Source organism: Pogona vitticeps, chromosome 1 (genome assembly GCF_051106095.1).
Source record: "Pogona vitticeps strain Pit_001003342236 chromosome 1, PviZW2.1, whole genome shotgun sequence".
NCBI classification, from domain to species: Eukaryota; Metazoa; Chordata; class Lepidosauria; order Squamata; family Agamidae; genus Pogona; species Pogona vitticeps.
Window position 1 is genome coordinate 191,794,650 of NC_135783.1, and position 23,563 is coordinate 191,818,212.

At 42.9% G+C, this 23,563-nt stretch overlaps 1 protein-coding gene across 1 annotated transcript in view; it reads right to left on the reverse strand.

Moving 5' to 3' along the window:
• Positions 1-7,167: 7,167 nt before the first annotated feature.
• The window catches only part of COL3A1 (collagen type III alpha 1 chain), a 90,367-nt gene continuing 73,971 nt past the window's right edge, over positions 7,168-23,563 (reverse strand). Inside the window, exons 35-51 of the mRNA XM_020802906.3 lie at positions 22,169-22,222; positions 21,827-21,934; positions 21,661-21,714; positions 20,857-20,910; positions 19,385-19,546; positions 17,534-17,641; positions 16,189-16,296; positions 15,754-15,807; positions 15,376-15,483; positions 14,621-14,674; positions 14,424-14,531; positions 13,065-13,118; positions 12,797-12,904; positions 11,456-11,738; positions 10,210-10,397; positions 9,488-9,730; positions 7,168-8,347 (exon numbers count right to left, since the gene is read on the reverse strand). Coding sequence (XP_020658565.3) covers positions 8,201-8,347; positions 9,488-9,730; positions 10,210-10,397; positions 11,456-11,738; positions 12,797-12,904; positions 13,065-13,118; positions 14,424-14,531; positions 14,621-14,674; positions 15,376-15,483; positions 15,754-15,807; positions 16,189-16,296; positions 17,534-17,641; positions 19,385-19,546; positions 20,857-20,910; positions 21,661-21,714; positions 21,827-21,934; positions 22,169-22,222 — 1,995 coding nt within the window. The 3' untranslated portion in view covers positions 7,168-8,200. The remainder of the gene's footprint in view (positions 8,348-9,487; positions 9,731-10,209; positions 10,398-11,455; positions 11,739-12,796; positions 12,905-13,064; positions 13,119-14,423; positions 14,532-14,620; positions 14,675-15,375; positions 15,484-15,753; positions 15,808-16,188; positions 16,297-17,533; positions 17,642-19,384; positions 19,547-20,856; positions 20,911-21,660; positions 21,715-21,826; positions 21,935-22,168; positions 22,223-23,563) is intronic.

Sequence of the window (23,563 nt, forward strand, 5' to 3'; positions counted from 1 at the left end):
AAGAAGGGTTGCCCGGCCTCGCCGTCCACGCTCTCTCGGTGGCTCGTGTCTACCATCGCCCTTGCCTACGAGCTCAACCACAGAGATCCTCCACAGGGACTTAAAGCCCATTCCACCCGGGCTGTTGCCTCCTCCACTGCCTTACTTCGTGGCGTCGACCTGCCCGACATCTGCCGGTCCGCTACGTGGTCTAATGCCTCTACCTTCATAACCCACTACAGATTGGACGTGAGGGCAAAAGAGGAGACCAAATTCGGGAGGGCAGTGCTAGCATCGGCTCTTCAGTGACAGCCCACCATCCGGTTAGTAAGCGTGCTAATCACCCTTTGTGTGCATTCACAGAAGACCACGATGAAGAAAGAAAGGTTACTTACCTGTAACGATGGTTCTTCAAGTGGTCATTCTGTGAATTCACACAATCCCGCCCGGCCTCCCCTCTGTCTGTCTGTCACTGGCATCTCTCTGACTCGAGGGCCTATGGCGGACAAATGGAACTGAGGGACGGTTAGGCTGGGCGTGCGCAGTAGGGGTAGTCCTAAACATTGTTACTTTTCTCTTGCAGCTAGAAAACGTTCCGAGAGGCCCAACGCTGGCGCTGGTATTAACCCTTTGTGTGAATTCACAGAATGACCACTTGAAGAACCATCGTTACAGGTAAGTAACCTTTCTTTTTGTGAGGAAAATGAAAATGTGGGATGGAAATGACACATTGGGATGGGAATAGCATGTAGGCCTGATATGTAGTGCAAACTTTGGTTCAGGACAGTAGGCGTCACAGACGTCAACGAGGACTGTTGGGAAGAGAGACGACATGAGGAGAAATGGGCTGAAAAGCAGGAACTGTTTAATCACTCATGTGCTAGGCAGCTTTATATCGGTCAACAGCTGACCACATGTGGAACATCTCACCATAGTCCTGGGACAGCACAAAACCGCAAAAGACATGAACAAGTTAGCATCAAAGCTATAAAATGCTTAATGTATGATTGGATTGCCTTATGTCACAGGAGGACCTGGTGTCCTGGGGCTCTGTATCTCTAATTGCCATGAGTGCTGTTAGTTTAAATAAAGCGGTCTGAGGCAGTCCGTTTTGCTGGAGAGTCTTCACATTACTGGCAATTTACTGGCTTTGTGTCTTGCACCTATATTTATTTAGTAGGAAATCCACATTTGTTTCTGTCATTCACTGTCGCTCCTGACAGTCCCCCCACAGCAGAGTGTTTTTCAACTGTTACGGAAGGCTCTCTGTGTTGTGGCATGATGGGAACTCAGACCTCTCTGGCAATACGTGGGCCCACTTCTGGTCTTAGGATTTGGTTCTGAAATCTGAGAGAATGGGAAGCTTCTGTCTTGGCAACCAACCAACCAATCGATCAATAGAAAGAAAGAAAGAGTGGCACCAAGTTTCAGGGATTATTAAGAGTTTGCCAGATATGAAAGGGCCAGCATCCAGCTGGATTTTTATACAGTATTTGCATAAGTGATTTTACATTTGCATAAAGAATACATGAAAGTTATGGTAGGTAATTGAAGCTAATTGACAAGGTGTCAGTCATGTCCCCTGCATGTGTCTCAGGTCAGCAACCACCAAGTGATTGACACCTAATTTATTAGTTTCTATTAGCTGTTGTAACTTCCATGTTTTTGCTTATCCATGCATAAAAAAATCTCAGCAGGCTTCTGGCCGTGTTCTCCAAAGGTAGGGGATTAGTGAATGCCATACAGAAATTAAATAACATGCCTTTGTTGGTAAAAATCTGTCCTGGATCAAGTGCTGCAGACTTTAGAAGGCTCTAAGACAGGAGGACAGTTCTGAAAATATTGTCAGGAGAAGCACCAGGAAATTATAGGGGAAGATGAGGGGGCTAGAGAGAGATGTGAGTTCTAAACATTCCTGCTTTGGAGTCTCCACAAGCATCTGGCTGGTCATAGGATCCTGGATGAGACTGATCTGATCTAGAGGGTTTTTCTTGTACTTCTGTTTGGCCTTAAAAATGCTCCCAGGAGCTTCATGAAAAAGTACTCAGGATGCATACAAAGATGGGCAAGAGGCACTAAACCACACAAGCAGTATTGTACAATAGCTCTAGGCACTGTTGGATAAGCAATTTCCAGCTCATGATGGGAGCCTGTGCTTTTCTCTTTTTGGCAATCTTTTTTTTTTGTTTCTTTTTGGCAACTATATTCATGGAGATGGCAGTTTTACCTCTCCTGCCACCTCTCCTCCTCCTGTTTGTGCAAAATTCAGTTGCATTTCTTAATTGAAGTTCATTTCTGCCAGCAGGACACTATGACAATTATGCCATTGTTTCTGTTTTCCCATTTCACTTTAATGATAATATTAGGAAGTAAACGTTATAGGACATGTTAGGTTGGCTGGAATCCCACAGGGGCACCAGTGCCAATCCATCTCTAGTGTTACAGTTGAAACTTCCACTCCCTAGTTCTGTCCCATCTTGCTATAAGCTTTCCTATGTAAAATTGCTTTTAATTATATCATTGTTCGTTTGTGTTGTTGTAAGCCGCCTAGAGTAATCTTAATTGATTAGATAGGTGGGATATAAATAAAATAAATAAAATAAAATAAAATAGATGGATTCCACCATGTGTAGGGCTGCCTGATTTTAGCCTAATCAGGTAGGCAAAGATAAAAACCTTTAAAATGTCAGGCTTTTGTATATTTTAGGTTATAATATTGGATGGGAGGGGGAGAGGTGCAAGGCCCCCCTCCCCCGTCTTTCCCTGCCGCCACCCACCCACTTGCCCGCCTCCTGTTACCTTCCACCAGTGCTGGAACGCAGCCCTCGCCCTCTACTGCCACTGTGGTGGCTGCTGGGTGATCCGCCATGCCCCCCGAGCCCACATGGAGCCCAGAAAGGCAGCGTGAGCAGAGCACCGCCCGCTGAGCCAGGCAGGAGCAAGCAGCGCCCGAGCACATCAATGGGAAGGCAAGTGCCCGGATTGTATGTGTTCAAAGTCCCTTTCGGGGACTCCAACTCCCACACTCCCCAGCCTTGAACTTATGACCCTCGGGGGAGGGGAAGCTGCCTCATTCGGTTTTGCCCAGCGTGGCTTCCTCCCTGCCTGCACCGGAGCCCTGTTTGGGCATCCAGTTTAGCAAGGTTGCCTCTGAGCCTGTGCAAAGTGTGACTGGCCGGGGGGGTCCTGTAGCCGGGCTGGGGTGGGTTCAGGTACAATTGGCTGTTTAAATAATATTTTTTGGTATTTTGGGGGGGAAAAACCTCCATTGAATTTATTGTTATTTTTTAACATCACTGTTTCTTGGTTGGTCCACTAAGAGACATTTATTGGCAGCTACTGTAATAAAATTGTATTGATTGCGGGTTTAATCCAGAAAAATTCAAATAAAACATTCAATACATCCTCCTCTGTCCTCTTTTTTTTTCTTTTCTATGTCTTCTTTTGGTACCCATGTATCTGGCAACCCTAACCATGTGGTATGTCACAATTAAGGTTGAGTCAAAATGTCACCCATTGGTTCAAAGGAGAACAGCGTTTGGAAGAATGACTTAAGAAAAGATGGCTTGGGTCTTCTGGAAGTCGTTGCTCACAGACGCAACTTTGCAAAGCTTTGATGGAGAATGTTTCAAAGGAAGCCCATTTTTCGGCTTTCTCACTGTCATTTCATACTGAAACTATTATTCAGTGTTCAAGTGAGAGCAGGACGTTACTGCCCTCAATCAAATAAATAAAATAAAATAAAATAAATTATGATTTGGCTTGAATCATCATCATGTAGCCAAGTCAAACCTCAGGCAAGTTTCCACATCTTTAGTGTGGGCTTATATGGATTTGGGGACAGAGAGAAGGACGCCATGTAGCCGGGATGAGGACTCAAATTGCAGGACTTGCTGTCTAGTCAAACTTAAGTCACACCGGTGACTCAACCTGGACTCCACTAGGGTTTTTTATTTCGATGATTCAGACTTGACTCGCAACTCAGAACCCACCCACCCCTTTTTTCTGGGGGAAAAAGGCTGATTTTTAATAGGGACTCAGATCGGGTCCAACTTTTACCTTTCTAAGATAAAGGCTACAAAGAAAGCTTACTTCGCTGTCCGGATAAGTGAAACTTCCAAATAGCAGGTGGAATTATTCCGCATAGTATGTGATCTGCCTGGAATTGGCCACAGTGATTGGCCTCCCCCTAGTATTTCTCCCAACCAATTTGCAGCATTTTATAAGCTAAAATGGAGGCCACCCACCAAGACCTAACCCCCTATTTGAAACCAGTAGATCAAGCTGAGACATCTTGTCCAATGAGAATTACTCACTTTCAGCCGGTAAGGTCACTTGAGGTTGACAAGGTACTTGATCCCTGTAGTTCCACCACCTCCTCCCTTGACCCTTGCCCAGCCTGGCTAATCTAAGCAGGCCTGAGAAAACTGAATGGGCCACTGCAATAATTAGTGGGTCTTTCCAGGAGGGCATGGTTCCCCTTGCCCTCAAGGAGACATTAGGCCTATTAGGATGAAACTGAGCTTGGTGGCGGACGACATTGGTAATTATAGGCCCATCACCAATGTTTCTTTCCTTAACAAGGTTGCAGAAAGGATGGTGGCTAATCAGCTTCAGGCTCTCTTGGATGTAACCAATGCCCTGGATCGATTCCAGTCGGGCTTCAGGCCACATCATGGTATGGAAATGGCATTGGTCGCCCTGCTTGATGACCCACTGAGGGAGCCCGATAGGGGCAAAATGTCCTTGTTAGTTCTCCTTGACATCTCAGCCACCTTTGATACCATCGACCATGGTATATTCCTGGGACAGCTTTCTGAGTTGGGGATTGGTGGCCTGGTTCTTGCCTGGCTCCGGTCCTTCTTGGGGAATCGTTCCCCAAGAGTCCAGCTTGGAGAGAATGAATCGGCCCTGTGGCTCCTCAATTGCGGGGTGCCACAGGGCTTGATAATCTCTCCAACACTGTTTAATATCTATATGAGGCCACTGGGAGGGGTCATCCAGGGGTGTGGTGCTTCATGTCATCAGTATGCTGATGACACGCAGCTCTACATCTCCTTTTTTCCAACAGCAGTGAATACTGATGAGTCCCTTGAGTGCTGCCTGGGAGCTAATGCAACAGATGCAGGAGAATGGACTGAGGCTGAACCCGAAGAAGATGGATGTCTTGAGGGTGGGCGCCCCTCCTATCAATGGTTTGCGAAGCTCCCTCTCTTTTGGGGGGGGCACTCTCACCACAGAGTGTGGTCCGCAGCTTGGGGGTCCATCTTGACCCGGCGGTTACCATGGAGTCCCATGTAGCGTCTGTAGTGTGTTCCGCCCATCTACATCTTTATCGGATTGGCCAGCTGTGCTCCTATCTTGGTGTTGGGGCCCTCACCACTCTGCTCCATGCGCTCGTAGTGAGATTAGACTACTGTAATGCACTCTATGTGGGGCTACCCTTGAGATTGATGCGGAAACTACAAATGGTCCAGAACACGGCCACCAGACTATTAACTGGAGTGAAAAAACATCATCACATTTCCCCCCTCTGGCGGCCTTACACTAGTTGCCCATTCGTTTCTGCCTTGACTTCAAGGTATTAATGCTTACATATGAAGCCCTAAATGGTTTAGGACCTCGATACCTGGCAGAGTGCCTGCTCCCACCTAGCTCTACTCGCATCACTCGACCTAGCCAGGCTGGGCAGCTGAGGGGCTTGACCCCGAGAGAGGCCCAGAAGGAGAGAACTAGAAACCGGGCCTTCTTGGTGGTGACCCCTGACCTCTGGAACATCTTGCCCCCTGAGATTTGCCTGGCACCCTTGCTGGGAGTTTTGAAGAACAAGCTGAAGACTTTCCCCCTTTCCATCACTTAGTTCCCTGTGGTTTCCTATTTTGGACTGTGCTTACTTTCTTTTTTGTTGGATATTGTCTGTTTTAATACTTGTTTTATATTGCTCTGTCTGTAAGCTGCCCAGAGTAGATTTGTTTGACTCTAGATGGGCGGGGTAAAAGCCAAATAAACAAATAAAATAAATAAATCAGTGCTGGAAAGATGGTCCATAAGGAATGGCCTTATCCTTTCCTCAGACCCATACTTCTAGTTGGCATCCATTGTGGAAATCCAAGCCTCTAATTTACTGCAAATTTATATTTCCTTGAAGCAATCAATAGTTTATTTACAGTCCTTAGACCAGTCACATAAGTATAAAACCTTATAAAACCTTAAAATTTCTAACTTTCAGTATTCCATTAGAACATGTTGGCATACATACAACTGGGAACGGCAATCTAATTGGTATTTAACTTCCTTGAAGCAAATGACATGAATTGGTTTGTGCTGGCTGGTCTGGTCTGAAAGCTGTGGTCCAAAAGAAGTAATTTTCAACATCTCTGATTCTGAAGAAGAATGAAAAATCTTCCCTTAAAATACCTCTGTTGCCTTCAGAAACTGGCCCTCCAAAATACATGTAGCTGCATTTTCCTATCAACACCCCCCTTTGTTTCCATCTCTTTCTCTCTGTTGGCATTTAGAAAATGATCTTCTCAGCAGTTGGGGGTATCTGGCTGCACAGCCAAAGGTTGGTAGTTCAATTCCCCACTGTGCCTCTTTATCAGGGACTCAGTGATCCATAGGGTCCCCTCAAGCTCTGCAGTTATAAGATTATTATTACAATAAGATTATTAAAGGATGTATCTCAGTACATTAATCTGTATTTGGTTGGTTTAATGACAAATCCGCATTACAATGAGGTTTTTGCGATCGCAAAAGCGATCGCAAAATGACATTTTGAATGGGGGAATTTCGCTGCGTGATGATGGGTTCCCTGTTTCAGGAACCGATTTTTGCTTCCCGACGATCAAAACAGCTGATTGTTGAGTTTTCAAAATGGCCCCCGGGTGCTCAAAATGGCTCCCCGCTGTGTTTAGGAGCCATTTTTCACTGCACAGGCACCCGAAAATGGCCACCCCATGGAGGATCATCACTGGACGGTGACTTCTTAGCTGATTGGAACGCATTAACCAGGTTTTAATGCGTTTCAATGGCTTTTTTATTTTCACTTTACGACGTTTTCATTCTACAGCGATTTTGCTGGAACGAATTAATGTCGTAATGCAAGGCAACACTGTAAATCTTCAAAAGTCTTCATTCTTCATAAAGCCTCTGTAAAGAGATATGACTAGTAAAGCACACTAACAACAATTCAGAGTTTTATTACAATATTTTATTATGTGTCTCTGTAAGGAAAAAGAAGACCGACAACCGTATAAAAGCTTACAAAGATGGATAACCTCCAACACTTATAAATGTGTTAATGTGACAAAAGAAGTTCATGATTCTGCATCTTTATTGACTTTTACAGAGGGAAGGAAGAAAAGCCCTCAGAAACGGCCTACCAACAATACGACCTTCAATGAAAGACCTTTACCATTGTTGTCAAGCCTCCATGTTTTAATGCAAGTCAATAAACCTGGCTTGCAGATTTAGGAGTGTAAATCACACAGCTAGCACCATCACATTAATTTTTTTTTACACTTCCCTAATTTTAGTGGTCTTGACCAGCAATGACAGGAAAGTATAGGAGCACCCTTTTAAAAACACAATGCAGTCCAGCAATAAAATTATATTAGGTGTTGACACGAGGGCATTCACTTCTTCTGATGGCCTGCACTAAATTCACCACAATCAGTAAGGAAACCAACAAAAATCTGACCCAATGTCAGATTGACCCATTGATTCCAACATAGATGTCTTGGTTTTTTCGGTGTGAATCATCGCACTCATCCCAGTTTCTGTCCATGCTGAGGTAGTTGAAACAGGGAATTCTCTTTAGCTTTATGAACTGCATCTTATCATGGAAGATGAACTTGGATGCTGGAATCCGTCAGTGCTTGAGGGGCGGGCAAGAATTCAGCTAACGTAGGACAGTTCTGTTGTACTGAGTGTTGAAGTTGTAACGTAGCACCATGGAGATATTGTTTGAAGACAGGGTTCGGGTGAAAGAAATAAAACAAAAAGCACTTGGTTGCATTTTGTGTAAAAGCGAAGTAAGAAAGTGGTAACCCTTTGTGTCAATTTATTTCTCCCTCCCCCCTCCACTGTCGACCTGAATTTTTTTGCAAATAAATAACTGGGATACAGTTGATCTGAGGAGAATAGTTGACAATGTTAAAACAAGAGCAAAGATGGAGTGTGGATTTGTTTGTTGGGATTCAGAATGAGCATTATTCTTCGTTTATAAGAAGCAAACTGGGCCAATGTCCATGCCGAATTCCTGATTGGGAGCGCCAATGTCGAAGGGTGCAACATCTACTATAGGCAGCCTCATGGTCTTGCGTGTTCTGTACTCGAAGACTGTTCTACCCCATTCACCCGTGTGCTTCTGTAGAACATAAAAAAGAAAATACATTTAACAGGATGGAAGTTAAACTTAAAAACAAACAAACCACGTGGCTGGTCTTTGACCGTAATAAAGTTTTATCTATCTAGCCATCAAACAAACCACCCACCTATCCACCTTGTATTTAAAATGAGATCACTCTCAATGTCCCCAAACATCCCACAACTTTATAAGGCACAACTGGTTCCCCCAAAGAGAGTGAGTGATAGGCAGTGAACATTTAAAGCTCTCTTTTCAGCCACCAGAATAGGAGTGCTGCTGAGCCACACAGCTACAGCTGCTATTTTGGAGGGATTTTTCCTTTGGGGGCTGAATAATGAGTTACTCAGGCTTCATCTCTTGTAATTTCTGGGGAATTACTCAGTGAGGCCTAGTCTTCCTAATTTTTTACAGCAACAACTTGCTCAAAGGTGTACTGTCTGTTATCACTGTCATCTGGCTAGGTGTGGTTTCTGGTTGATATTTTTAAAAGCTTCTTCTCCCCTATTTTGGGGAAACAATGAAACATTTTGAAACTTCTCATCCCCAGTCTATTTTTCAATGTGAACACAGATGATGGCTGGCTTGTGCACAATCCTGCACGTAGGAGCCCAAGTCCAATTCTTGCTTCTCTCCGAACAGACAACATACTAGAAAAGTTGTTTTTGCTATTCTGATTCTGGTTCTTCAGCTAAGCTCTTCTAAAGTCTGAAAAGGGTTACATAAAAAGTCTTCTGCCCTATGAAGGCCTGTGGGCTGGATACAGACCAATGTAGTTATACCTAATTAGTTACAATGACTACCTTTTCATATTGATTTTGAAAATCATTGTGAAACGGTATAGAACTCGTTGTGTTTTGATCCAACCCAGACAGAAGCCATATTTGGTGCTACCCTGCCACATAGTCTGTTGTGGCATTTTTCAGATTTGATAGCCAACAAAAAAATACATAACTAAAATTCAGGATATCTCAATAAATGGAAGTAGCATGGAAGTAGACATCGAGATGCTGTCTGAAATTGCACAATATTATGTGTTTCTGTGGGCATGGAAGCTTCAGATTGTATAGTAGCAAAAGGTACCACAGCTCCCTCTTTCTTTCTATCTTCATATTTCGCAGAGGTAAAATGTTGTCTACTTACAGTACAGCCATCTTCCAGAACAGTGTATGTGAACTTGTTGTTTCCTTCTGCCTTGATCTCACTGTCAGTAGAACTCATAAGTTTCAGTGCTCTCTTTACATTCCCACTGGCCTCGTCCATGTACGCTATGCTGTTTTTACAGTGGTAGGTGATATTCTGAGAGGCTCGGCTAGACAGGATTCTGAGGAATGCCAGCTGAACATCTGCCACTTCTTCTGGAAGCTCTGGATCTCCATAGCTGAACTGTGGTGGAAACAGAAAAGGATTGGTGGTTGTCTGACCCAACTGTATTGCTCCATCTTGCCTCACTTTTTTGATCCACTAGATGGAGTTATGTATTGATAAAAGCAAGATAGACAGACAGATGGACGGACAATTGAATCACATTGCCTAGCCGTGCAACTCCAAGCCATTTTACGGCTGATGTGCAAGATGAGATGGCACCCATCACACTTACAGAACGCCAGCAGGATTGGCTCTTGAATCTTACTTCAGGACTGGCAGTGGAGCATTGCCCCACTTCACACTTGAGACAGGAGACTAGTTTGGGGATCTAGGACAGGTTGTATGGCATATACAACCCTGTTCTGCAACAGAAGGGAACAGCCTGGGAGATCATGAGGAGCCCTTGAGAAGGTGTCACCACTGCCCCTCGGACAACTGCCTCACTCACTCTACTCCCCAGTCAAGCTCATTCATTCCAACAGTAGGATTGTTATTACCTGAAATCCTCCATTCATAGACTCTCCAAACCAAATATGTTTCTTTTCTGGCCCTGGGCTTGTCCACCAGTTCTTCTGCGGGACACTTCCTGGAGTGGCATTGATGCACGTCTCTCCAGTTTCCATGTTGCAGAATACTTTAATAGCGTCCAATTTGCAACCTTGGTTAGGATCGATCCAGTACTCTCCTAGAGGGACACAGGAAAAATGCCTTCTTCACATGACCTATGCATGACTTGACTGGAGGCAACAAATCCCTCCCACTCTGTCATATCGTTTTGAATATCAATATTTTCTAGTGTATAGAATACTTTGCCTGAATGTTTTTAGGACTTCCACCCTTCCAGTTCTGTTGGGATCGACCAATGCGAATAACCCAGAGAAGAGGTCAAAATTCAGTTACTTTGCAGTGAATCAGAGCAAAAACTACAGGTATAACAAGACCAGTCTTTTTAAATCTCTACATCTGTTTGTTAAAAATGCTAGTGCTATTAAATGACACTGAAAATAATTGAGAAGTTTGAGTTTCAGTTTTCATGCAAGGTTACCCAACTCCTACTTCCCAGACCTATGTGTAGGCTTGAACACAGGCCTAGAGGTAACCATTATTGAGAAACAACCAAGGTGATGAATCCCATATGGTTACTGGATGTAATCAACAATAAGGAGTGGAGAGCAGCAGTAGCACAGCAGTGCCTCTTGTAGTTTAAGGTTCTCCCCTGGGGCTCCACATTTCTTGAGGACCCTGACCTCCAGGACTCATGACTCATGGGTCGAGGGTGACTTAAGTCACACTGGTGATTTGTGCTCAACTCGTGGGTTTTGGTGGGGACTTGGGACTTGACTTGGGACTCAAACCCTTTCTGGACACAGCCTGCTGTCTCTGGGCATGCCTATCAGCTGGCCAGTGCCTGTGTGGGCAAAGGCAGCAGCCTGTCTCTGGGAACAAAAGCTGGGCCTGCTACCTTTGAAGATGGCGGCTGGGCTGATCGGGGCGGGGTCAGGGTTGGCGGTGGGTGGCCAGCAGGCCGTGGGGGGTGGCCCAAATCTTTGGGTCCCAGTCCTGAGTATCAAGCCTCGGGGTCCCCAAAGCAAGTGACTCGAGACCTGGACTCAGACTTGGGCCGGAAGACTCGGACTTGGGACTTGGGTCAGAAGACTTGGATTTGGGAGTTGGGTCCCAAGACATGCCAGCATCCCTGCTTACGTCTCTCTGATCTAGTTCAGGACAGAAAGGAGCCCATACCACTCTTAAGATCAGGATGGCAGAACTTGAGATCTCGGCAGTTGCGGGCTGGGTTCTTCCGTGAGCCATCAGGGCTGACGATGTTTTCAATCTGGTTGTTGATTGATTTCAGTGAAGTTATAACATCACTCATGGCAATTTTGTCCTCAGGTGGCTGGTCTCTGTAGTAGGACGGTCCTTTTTCAAAACCTTGGAGACCACCAGCTTCAGCACCACCGCAGCAAGGACCAGGAGCTCCAGGTTGACCAGGAGGACCTGGAGGACCAGTGTTACCAGGTATACCCTATAAAAGAACAAGGGGGAAAATCCTTAAATACTGTAAATTAAAGTGAAATCTACATGCACAAAAAAGACTTAAAAGATAACAGAGATTTTAATTTCCCATCCCCTGCAAAATTTGGTGCCAGTTACTCCCAGCGACAGTAGGGCTCATCATTGTCTGTTGCTGGATGTAGTTACTTAAAGAAGAGCTTCAGACTGAGCTTCTCCTTAGTGGTGTTCTGTACGTGCCAAACTGCATCTTAGCCAGTGTTATCCAATGGAAGACAGCAGAGAGGACAATCACAGTCATGGGCCTGACAGGAAGAATAAAATAGACGAGAACATTGTCTCTCCCCCCCCCCCATGTTGACCCTGAAGGAGAAGATGAATCATGACTCTGAGGAAATTATAGTAACAATGCATTGGGAGTCCTCATTATATTCCCCGTCTGCACATAGGGCCATCTGAATCAGTTGTTGACTAACTTTGGCAAAGTTAGGCTTTCAAGCTATGACTCCCAAAATATTGCTGCTGGGTGAATTCAAAAACTGTTGTCTGAAAGGTCACTTTTCCGAGGGCTTATTATGAGTAGGTGGTGCTTGGTGCTGTCTGTCTTCCATCCCCCAAACTGGGTGAATAACAGTTCCATTGCCTCTGCTTTCCAGAACTGACCAGGCAGGGGAGTTATTGGCCACAATTCAGCATACACCTAGATGGGTATTGTCAACTCCTTGATGGGTTGTGGCTGCTATTATTATTATTATTATTATTATTATTATTATTATTATTATTATTATTATTATTATTATTATTATTATTATTATTATTATTATTATTATTATTATTATTATTATTATTATTATTATTATTATTATTATTATTATTATTACTGTTGTTAGCCATTCTTTACCACTATCATGGACTTAGTTTTCCTTTTTTTGGATCTTTCTTCTTTTGGTGGCCCTATTTTAATCTCCAAGATGCTAGCATTGGTTCATTGATAGCTTTTGAGCTTAGGTTTCTGTGCAACTCTAAGAGTTGCATAGGTTTTCCATATGGAGTAAAGGCCGACTTTCTTACCGCAGGACCAGATTCGCCTCTGTTTCCACGAGGACCTGGTGGGCCAATGGGACCGGGGTAGCCACTTGTTCCATCTTTTCCAGGGGGCCCACTTGGTCCAGGGGGACCCTAAAAAGGAGGAAAAAAATTCATGGTTGATGTACTGTGGAACTGGTAAGAAACAACATGAGCTCGGAATCTTCATAGCTCTGTTCAACTGGCCAGCCAGAGACAGAGCATGCATTTAGTTAAAAAGGAACAACAGGGAGCAAGAGGAGAGGTTACTTACTCTAGCACCTGCAGGTCCTGGGCTTCCGTTTGGACCTTGAGGACCCAATGCCCCCTGTTAAGACAGAAGTGATGCAAAAGGAGTCAGCCTTAGATGTAAGTCTTTTCTCCCTACATTGGAATTCTAGGTTTCTGTAACGTTTGTTTCAAGAACCACCAAGTTTTATTGAAAGACAATTCAATACAGAGCATGAGTATCAACCAGGCTGAGCTGGGCAAGCTGAATGGAACCTGTCTGTGAATACCGGATCTTGGGACAAACAAGGGAGGAAGGATCCTTCTCATCAGCTTCCACTGGATGGAGGACAGCAGACGAGTGCAGTGGCTGAGAGACTGAGCTAGCAGCTAGGAAGCTCCCTGTTCAAACCTTGACTCTGGCATGAACTTGTAGGGAGCTCTTTCCCTCTCACTCTTCTTTCCTCCTTTCCAACATGACAGGTATTAATACCGATGCTTTACTGGGTTGTAAATAGCGCAAGAAGATAATGCATGGAAGAGTATGTAAACATGATGCAAATGTTCACTGCATTATATCTATTTTTAGTCCCAATCTGAGTTAGACCCTCTGAATGTAATGGTACTTGTTAGTCAACCTTAGCTTTTTTACTGAGTCTAATTCAGGGATGGGATTTTGGATTTCTTGGACTACAATCCCATGATTCTCTGTTCTGGGAGTTCTACCTGACTTACCCCTTATAGTCACTTAAATGTGTTTCATGTGGTAGAAAAAGCCTAAACTGGAAGGCTTTGCCTAGTTTCCTGCTCAGAAAGAAAGCTCTTAATTTAGGACTGAGGTAGGAACAGAAAGCCTGGATAGAGACAGGCCTAGGTAAACCTCAGAGCCTTCCTGTTTAGGCTTTTGCTTCCAGGTCGGCCAGAGCTGAATGTCTTTAAGGTGTGTGTAAATCAAGCAAAAACTAAAAAATAAAGGGAGAGGGAATTATAGGATTTATAGTCCAAGAAGTCTGAAGATCCCATTCCAAGTTAGGAGCAGAACAGGAGTCAGACCCTTATTTATTATTTTTCTTCTCTTCTAATAAGGGGTATGAGGCTTGATGTGCAAATAAAGTAGCACTTGGAATTCTTATCCATGCCTCCCCTATTTATGCACAATCTTTTTTTAAACTTGACTCATCATCCAATTGAGTCATTCCAGGTCGGGAGGGGGGGAGGAAATGATCCTAATGTGCCGACCTAAAGAATTGCTTTTCTATGGCGGGAAATGAGATACGGGCAACTTTGTTTCAGGAATTCAATCTTAGTCTGATCTTGACAGGCCAATGCCTTTTCTGAGTTAGTGTTTACGATTCTTTTCTGGATGGTATAAAAAAATCAAGCCAATGGAGTTCTAAATACTTACAGATGGGCCAGGGGGTCCTGGGTTACCAGGGAATCCTCGATGACCCTTGATTCCGTTGAGACCACGTTCACCAGCTTCACCTTTATCACCACGTGGACCAGCGGGACCCTTTAGAAACCAATGAACAACGTTTTTAAAAAATAATCTTCAGAGGAAACAGAATATTGTGGAGAAAAAAATGGGAAGTGGAGACTTACGGGAGCACCACGAGCGCCGGCAGGGCCAGCGGGGCCAGCTGGACCAGCAGATCCCTGTAGAAAAATAGGAAGAGATGCTCAGAAGGCTTGCATCTACATCAATGGACTAGAGAGAAGTCAATGGTGTCAACATTATGCTCCCAAATCTCCCACTGCAGATTATACAGTATAGAGGCACCAGCATAGTCTCACAGTTTTCCAGAAGAAGGCATGCTGAGATCAGTTTGAGGTTCCTCATTGGATTGGCCTTTGTCTCCAAACAATAAACTCCAATTTTTAGGATGACACTTAGGCTGTTCAGCTGAGCATTATTTTCTAGGATTTGCCATAGATTTGCCTTTCACTGTTTTCAGCATTTCAGATCCAATTTGACTGCAAGTACCTACGTTATTTCAACAGTCTGAGGATCCCCTTTCTGCCCTCGTCTACACAGACTTTTGCACTCACTTGGGGGCAGAGATTGGGAATGGCGCCTTTTTAGCGAACTACCATGTTGGCTGGGGAAGTTTGGGAGCTGTAGTCCAAAAAAGTAACTTTCCTAAACTCTGTTTCATGGTAGGGTCTACTGGGACTACCATACTCACAACCATTAAGTTGGGTTTTTGGAAAGACCTCCTCTCTGTGGCATTGCTAGCAGCTTTTCCTTTTAATCTTTTATTTTGAAATGTACAACGCAAGTGACTGTAATACATACACTGATAGTATTAAAAGGCAAAAGGCAACAACACAGGGTTCACTGGTGTCTCCATACTTACTGGCTGCCCTCTGTCGCCTGGTTTTCCAGCTGCACCAGGGGCACCGGGGGGACCAAGATGGCCTGGAGCCCCAGGTAGACCAGGAGAACCATTTTCACCACGATCACCCTGAGGAGAGAGAATCACAGCTAATGTGAGCATTGAGCTTTACAGTAAATATTGCCTCTCAATAATGAAACCCCCCTTGGGTTTTTTTTTTTAAGGGGAAAGGCAGGTTAAAAATATTTAAAATAAAATAAAATAAATATTCACCTAGTAAGTGACATACCAGTGAAGCACAGGGACATTCTAAAAATTGGTAAGGGCCGAATGGTAACTACTGTGATCACTGGCGTTTCAAACGGAAACAAAACTGTGTGTGATGATGTCATTCCTCACCTTTGGTCCTGGTGATCCATCACGACCTGGCACACCATCTGATCCAGGGTTACCCTTGGAAATGCAAAATATCACATTTAAAGGCAGGCATAAATGTAGGTATCAATAGCAAAGCCATGGGAAGAACAGGAAAACGACAGGAAGAAACCTAATGATTTAATTGAACTTTAGTTTCAGAGTGTGAATTTCATTTCCTTGACATATCAGTTTGAAAGACTTATAAAGATGTCATCCCTACGTAATGAAGATTGCTTTGGTGGTTTCCATATAATTAGAATGCTCGACAGGATATTGGAATGAGATCTATTTTGGGGGTATAGAGTGTTCTGTAACTGGAGATCTGATTTTGGGTGTAGACCACTGTGTAATGCTTTACTATGTTCAGTGTCTTTTTTCCCCTGAGGTGTAACAACGAGGATGTAAAGACTGGCTTACATCTCTGCCTGACTCTCCAGGAGGTCCACTAATGCCAGAGGGACCTTGTGGTCCCGGAGGGCCTCGTTCTCCTGGGCTGCCATTGGTTCCTGGTTTGCCATCTTCACCCTGCAATGCAAAGTAAGTAAACAAGTAAGTAAGTAAATCGACTGATAAAATATTAACATTTTTGGATCATCCTAAATTTACAAGTAACCCTAAAAAAAAACCCACAGAAAATGCCACTGGCCAGAATCCAGTTTGTCACAGTATAATATAGCCATTGTAAAAGGGTCAGGCGTTCTGCTGTGGCAACAAGGATAGCACAAGGTGTTTGCTCAATCAGGGTGTTTGACCAGTTGCACAATGTGCTGGCAGAAGTGCTTAGTGGCTGTCGTAATGTGATTGTAGTTATTGTGGGTATATTGTCACATTATGCCCACGTATCTATGCAACTGGATTTCAGCTGTCAAAGAGAAGCAAATGCCCACAGATTCACGATATTAAAATTCTATTTTAGTTCAGTTGTGATACCAGACAAAACAGAAGGTTACAGATCCAAGTATGAGTCTGAACTGGAGTACACCCATTTAATAACTCCTAAATGGTAGGTTAACATCTACATAAATCCGATTTATTTGATGGGTCTATCCTAGCTGAGGCTAGAATGAGGATTTAGGTCTTTTGAAAGACTGCCTAAATGGTAAATCTCACACTGATTTTAAGATACAGGGATCAAGATCTCAACAAATCGTAAACCAAAAACTTTATGAGTTCCTTGAACCCTTGTAGACTTTTTGACTCCCAACCATTAACTTAAACTAAGACGATACAACTAATATCTAGAGCTTTAGTAAAGTATAGAGGGTAGCCTTACTACTATAACAGACCCCTTGAAATCAAGGGAGCATATGTTACTTATGCCTAACAAGTAACATATCAAATTGAATGTGTCACATTTGTCTTTACCAAGATAAACCTGTTGGTACATTTGCTCGATGAAAGGTATCAAGAAACCCTGAAAGGAAAAGCAAGAAAGGCTGCTGATAGATACTTTCCTCAGCTGCCCACAGGAAACAGCGACCTCCTTATACCAATTAGCATATTCATTCTGCACGCATCTGAAATGACCGAGTTTTTACTAATAATGGAGGACAATTTGGGGTACTGGGGTGCAAAGTGGAGCATTAAGCATTTCTGTGGAGGTGTTCCGCAATGGCTTTACAGAGCTTGGTGGTGACACGCTAGGGCAGTTTTTATCAGCAGGAAAGAGTTTAAGCCAAAGAGTTTAATAACCAATACTTGGGGTTCAGTTCTTCTTTGGCAGAATGCTTTAGATAATTTAAATAATGGAATCGTGCCTTACCCTTGGACCAGCTAAACCAGCAGGGCCGGGCAAACCTCTCCCGCCTGGCAATCCAACAATACCACGCTGTCCAGATGGGCCTGGAAATCCTGAAGGACCAGGTGAACCCTAGGAGAGATTTTTTTTAAAAAAAGTGTCAGACATGATAATGGGTTTGGAGGCACAGATGTTATTTAGACTTACAAAGATGGATGTACTTTAAAAGAAGCAAACATTATGTTACAGAACTGCTAAGGAGAGGCAGTGCAGAGGAAAACATATTCAGCACAGAAGGGAATATAAAGCAAATCATCTGCTCTCGTATGATCTTATTTCCAGCTATATCATTCTCATAAACATGCTCCTGATGATTTTTATTAGCCATCTTAATGCCAGATAAAGATTGATAATAACAGCACATGTATCTGTGACACAGTATGGAAAAATTACCTTTTTTTTAAAGTTATTAGTTCCAAAATGTTGCAGTCAATGTGGCCACTGGCTATGCTGGCTAACAGATTCTACGTTTTATAATCCTAACCCTGATCCTAATCTTCCTCTCCATCATCTTTAGTTTCTAGTTTACAACAGTTGGCCATAGCTGCCAATTTATTTTCTGAAATTCAAAAGTCAGCAAATTTGTAAATGTATCATCTCACCCTCAATTTGTGCGGACTTGACTCCTAATTTTTAGGACTTGACTCTTTGGTCTGCCCCATGAACCAGTAATAGTGAGAAATAAAAAGTGCAAAATAATGGTGATGATGATGATTTTTCTAAGCTCTGATTGTCCTAGGAGTATTTACTTAACACTGATGGCCCTACTATTTTATTTTAAAGTATAGCACGAGAGGAGACATCTCCTTAGAGAACCAACCTACTATGGACAATTTATACCCTCTGGTGTTAGGATCACATCAACTGCATGTATCACTATCCTGTTTCCCAGAAAATAAAACCTAACCTAAAAATAAGCCTTAGCATGATTTTTCAGGATGCTCATAATATAAGCTCCACCCCCAAAATAAACCTCAGTTAAGTGAAACCCCGCCCTCCACCATGGTGCAGAAACCAGAAGAAGGTAATATGACTGTGTTTGAATAACTGTAGATTGTTATACATGCAAAAAAAATTAAACATCCCCTGAAAATAAGTTCCAATGCGGTTTTTGGAGCAAAAATTAAGACCCTGTCTTATTTTCGGGGAAAGAGGGTAGTACTACCCTGTGTATTCTTACCTACTGGGAGCTAACCACTTTTTAGCTGTATTGAGAAGCTGGCCTTAAAACTGAGGGTAGTCTTTCCCTGGTCAGAAATAAATATTTATTTATTTCATTTATGACCGCTCTGTCGCTGAAATTGTATTGATGGTTGGCCTATTTTAATTATGAATTATTTAAATATATTTTAAACTGTTTTTAATTCTATTACATTTACATTTTTAAAAAGACAAACCTCTTAGAGATGTTATTATCTCATATAATAAAACTGTATTATAAACAAACAGACAAATCAATCTATCAATCAAAATGAAGAACCCGAATGAACAGCTGTGATGAAAATAAAATAAGGGGGACTTTTCTCTCTTTTCACCTGGAATGGAAAACCTTCATTAAATGGAAATATGTGCTAAAATTCTTCCATGCGGATAAAATTATGCTGTTATATCCAACAGAAAAACAACAGTGACTAGACATAAATATTGGTTCTTTTTATCATCTCTAGAGACATAGAGAACAAAGGTCCATGTTGTCAATGCACTTGCAGTGTTCAAGTATGGGAGATAGGAAATTACAGGAAAATGACTGTAATTTGCAGGGTATTCATGATTTTATTTCTATTTTTGATGAAGCTTGTTAAATAGCATGCTTACCGGTTCACCTCTTGCACCTGCTGGACCTTTTTCACCTGGCTGGCCAGGCTCACCTTTTGGACCTGCAGCACCAGGGGGGCCGGTGGCACCGGTAGAACCAGAGGGACCAGGAGGGCCGTCTTTGCCTGCGGGGCCTGCATTGCCAGGTTGCCCTGGGCTACCCTATGAAAACAAGGTTTGAAGGTAACGATCAAAATCCAGTTCTGCGAACACACACCGGCACAATTTCAAAAGAATCGATGACTTGGGATGTGAGCAAAAACTCCGAAAAGCCTTTGGCTAATTTGAATATATAAATGAAGGTACTCTATAAATACATTTTAAAGCTGAGCACGTAAAAGATGGAAAAGAAAATTTGAAAAGACGCAACAGATGACTGATGAATACAGGAAGAAAAGGGCAATAGGAAATGGTGTTTGGATATTGCCCTCTACTTTTCTAAAACTGTATTTACTTCTAAGGGTATTTAAAGGCCATTTGGGCTTCTCTCTGTCAAGGATACTGTAATTGTAATATCAGGCTGGGGCCTGAAGAGTTCATGTGGTATAGTAGTCACCATGTTAGACTGGCACATTGGGAATTCCAGTTCAAGTCCCCACAGAGCCATGAGAAGGGTTGAGTGACATTGGGCCTGCCACTTTCTCTCAGCTTGATTTACCTCAAGATTATTGTGAGGACAAGGTGGGGAGGGAGCATCTCTGCACTTGTGGAAGGTAAGGTGGACTATAGATGCTGCCAAAAAATAAAACACCACCATAACAGGAGCAGATCTACTATGAAACGCCTGACGACTAAGTTTCAGGGTCCCTCTTCCTGCAGGGGCCCTAGAAGCGACATTAGTCCACATTTTTAAAAAAATTGTGGTGATCTGTTGTGGAGCAACCCCATTGAAGAAGATAATAATGGATATCCAGACCTCATTGCTGGTTGCAGAGGGCCCCCTGTAACAGTTCAAACATCAGGGACCCCAACATGTAGATCTGCCATGGCTCCATAGTGCTTTGCAACAATGTGCCTCCTTTGCCATGATGAACTCTGCCATCTTTTGCTTTTTGTGTTTCCAGCAAGCCATCACACAGCCAATATGTCTGACTTGGCACAGTTCTGCATTGCTACAATGTGTGTGTGTGTTATGGAGTTTTTGACTGCTATTTTAGGAGTCTGCCCTGCCTTAGTCATAGCGCAGGATTGGCTAGGAAGGAAAGTCTCGGCAATGTATACAGAATTGTTTGAAGGAGCCTGATGTTCCTCCATCAAGGCCATATTTAATAATCTTTCAAAATAAACCAAGGGATTAAGAAGCAAGAAATAGGCTTCAGATAATATCACATTTGCACTAAAGTACATCTATAGATCTTCTGTGCAAATGTGACTTTTCATTCATTTCACTGGAGTTGGCCGCTGAGGTTATGAACAGGATTAAAGGAATCTGAAAACATAGTAAGGATTTTTAGGATGATAATGATTCTTACATTGTTACCCGGAGGACCAGGTAAGCCGCGACTTCCAGGAAAGCCAGCCTGACCCTGAAACATAAGAAATCTTAATGTTAGCAGTGAACTTTGGGTATATTCAAGACACACAGAGGTATTTGCTAGCACTGTTCATGGACTAGAATCCACTTCACCAGATGCGTGTCATGTTCTCCTCAGCTGGCAGGGACATCTGTTCAGAGTCAGGCTCTCCACTATAGAGCCGTCTTGTGAAAGGTAGCAGAACCTTTCCACAGTCCATGGACACACAGTCCATTGTAGGACAGAAGTTTAGAAAGGAATGTCCAAAGTGAACTGGAATAAGCCATGCCAGTCCTTCCTTCTTTTCTTTTCTTTATGTTTCCTGCTAAGGAAATTTGTTCTGGTTTTTTTTTTTATCCCAATATAGCTGAGGAGAACCAAACCTATCATTAGACCCAGTGAGAAAGTGGCATCAAATTTTGATACCATGGAAAGGTGGGATTTTCCCCCCTGTTCTTTTATTGTTTTTATTGTGATTGTTTATGACTGTGCTGTCCTTCTGTTTGCCACCCAGAACAAGTAGCCTTGCTACTAGTTGGGTGGGATAGAAATGTAAGTCAATAAATAAATGGTAACTTACTTTAGAATTATTATACTTGTGGGATGTGCATTTAAAGAAAAAATAATCTGGCCACCTTGGGTCCTTCTGCCTCAATATGAAAGTCATGGTGGCATTGGTTCTTTTGCCTCAGACAGAAAAATGTCTGGGAACAGCCTTGGTTTTGAGAGACCACCACCCTAGACTGAAAAAGTAATACTCACTGGGGGGCCTGGGGACCCACGTTCTCCTTTTCCTCCTTGTGGACCTGCAGGACCCTAAGCAGAATACAAAGAATATGTATTAGATTTTGATGCCAACTGACCGAAAACACCAGGGTAGAGAACAAACCCAACCCAATAAATAAAATAAATAAATATAAACACTTACTGGTGAACCAGGGCCTCCGGGTGGACCAGCAGCCCCTGGGGGACCGGCTTCACCTCGTTCACCAGCAGGGCCTTTGTCACCTTTTCCACCAGGCTCTCCATTTTGTCCCTGTGCAAAAAACATGACATCACACTCATTAAACCTCAATGCCTAAGGAGACCGAAGACGTTTTTGTCAGACGTAACAGTGCTTTGAAAAGCTAGAACGGAAATTGAAGTCACTATAGCTTCTGTAGTACTCAACGCAGAGAAAGAGACAGAGAAATCTCAACAGAATAGGAAGCGATAAAACAGTAAAGACCATGGTTCCCTCAGCTCCCCACCACAATTTCTCCATACTTACAGGAGCTCCTGGGAAGCCGGCGGGACCAGGGGGACCTTGTTCACCTCTGTCGCCCTGCACGTCACAAACAGGGAGAGGAATAATAATCATTAAAAAGCCATCTTGGAGATTTGAAAGCAGCACTCTTACTGTCTCTCCCAGCTGCCCTCACTTGTCTTGAGATACTACATTTGTTGACATTAAAATGTTAAGAAAAATGTATAGGAATAATTTATATCGACAAAATAATTAAACATCCAACCTTTAAAAGAATCATTTTTAAAACAAACATTGTTTTGGCCATGAATTAAAGGGCCAGGAAACATTAATCAATGTTTTAAAATAATGCAGCTGACCTTTAAGGAGTAAAAGAATGAATTCTTAAACAGTGTTGGCAATATTAGCCCACCACAGACCATGAGTTAATTTTAATGAATTCTTTCTAAGCTCCATCCTCCTGCTGCATTATTTTTTTCCTTCTTCATATCTACCTTTTTCCTATTTTAGTGCAAACAAATCAAGTCTCCCTGTCTGAATTTTTCCCCATATTTCTCAGGGGTCCAAGGCAGGATAATAAAATTCACTCCCAAGGTGGCACTCTCAGAATTGTGATTTATAAGGCCAATGCGGTAATAAACATCTAGGGAATAATCTACAACAATATTTTAAATAGAACAAAAAAATGAAGGGCTGCTATACTGTGGCAGATTGTCACGAATTCAAGAGTTGTGTTGACTTCAGGGTGCTTACAATTGTACCCAAGAATTACACACATACTCCCCCAATCTTTTTAATTAGTAGCATTCTGCTCCTGCTGGTGATGTTAATTCTTATTGCACAGACAGAGTCATGCAACATCATACAGGCTAATGTCTCTCACAGGACGGAAAATATAATGGGCATGCTGATCATCTGCTAGCACGTGGTGGAAACCTCATACATGGTATCTGACTGTTTTGATGAGGACATACCCGTATTTTTCGCTCCATAAGACGCACCTTTCCATAAGACGCACCAATTTTTTAGTAGAAGAAAACAGGAAAATATAATCTGTTTTCTTCGCTCCATAAGACGCACAGACTTTCCACCCCCCTGTTTTGTGGGAAAAAAGTGCGTCTTATGGTGCGAAAAATACGGTACATTTTGACAACAAATATATGAGCTAGACCTAGATTGTAGTTCCATGAATCTATGACATTGCAACAGATATACAGTAAGTTAAATATTGGAAGAGAGATGGGCAGCCATCCACACAATAAGGAAAATGTAGAGGTCAGAGTTGAATCACTAAACCCTTCTATTTACTCAAGTACAAAATAAATGGGAAAAGGGAAAAGGATATGATAGTTGCTGAAGTTACTTTTTCAGTTATCATACTGTTGATATTTTAGTGAAATAATGCATTTCACATACTTA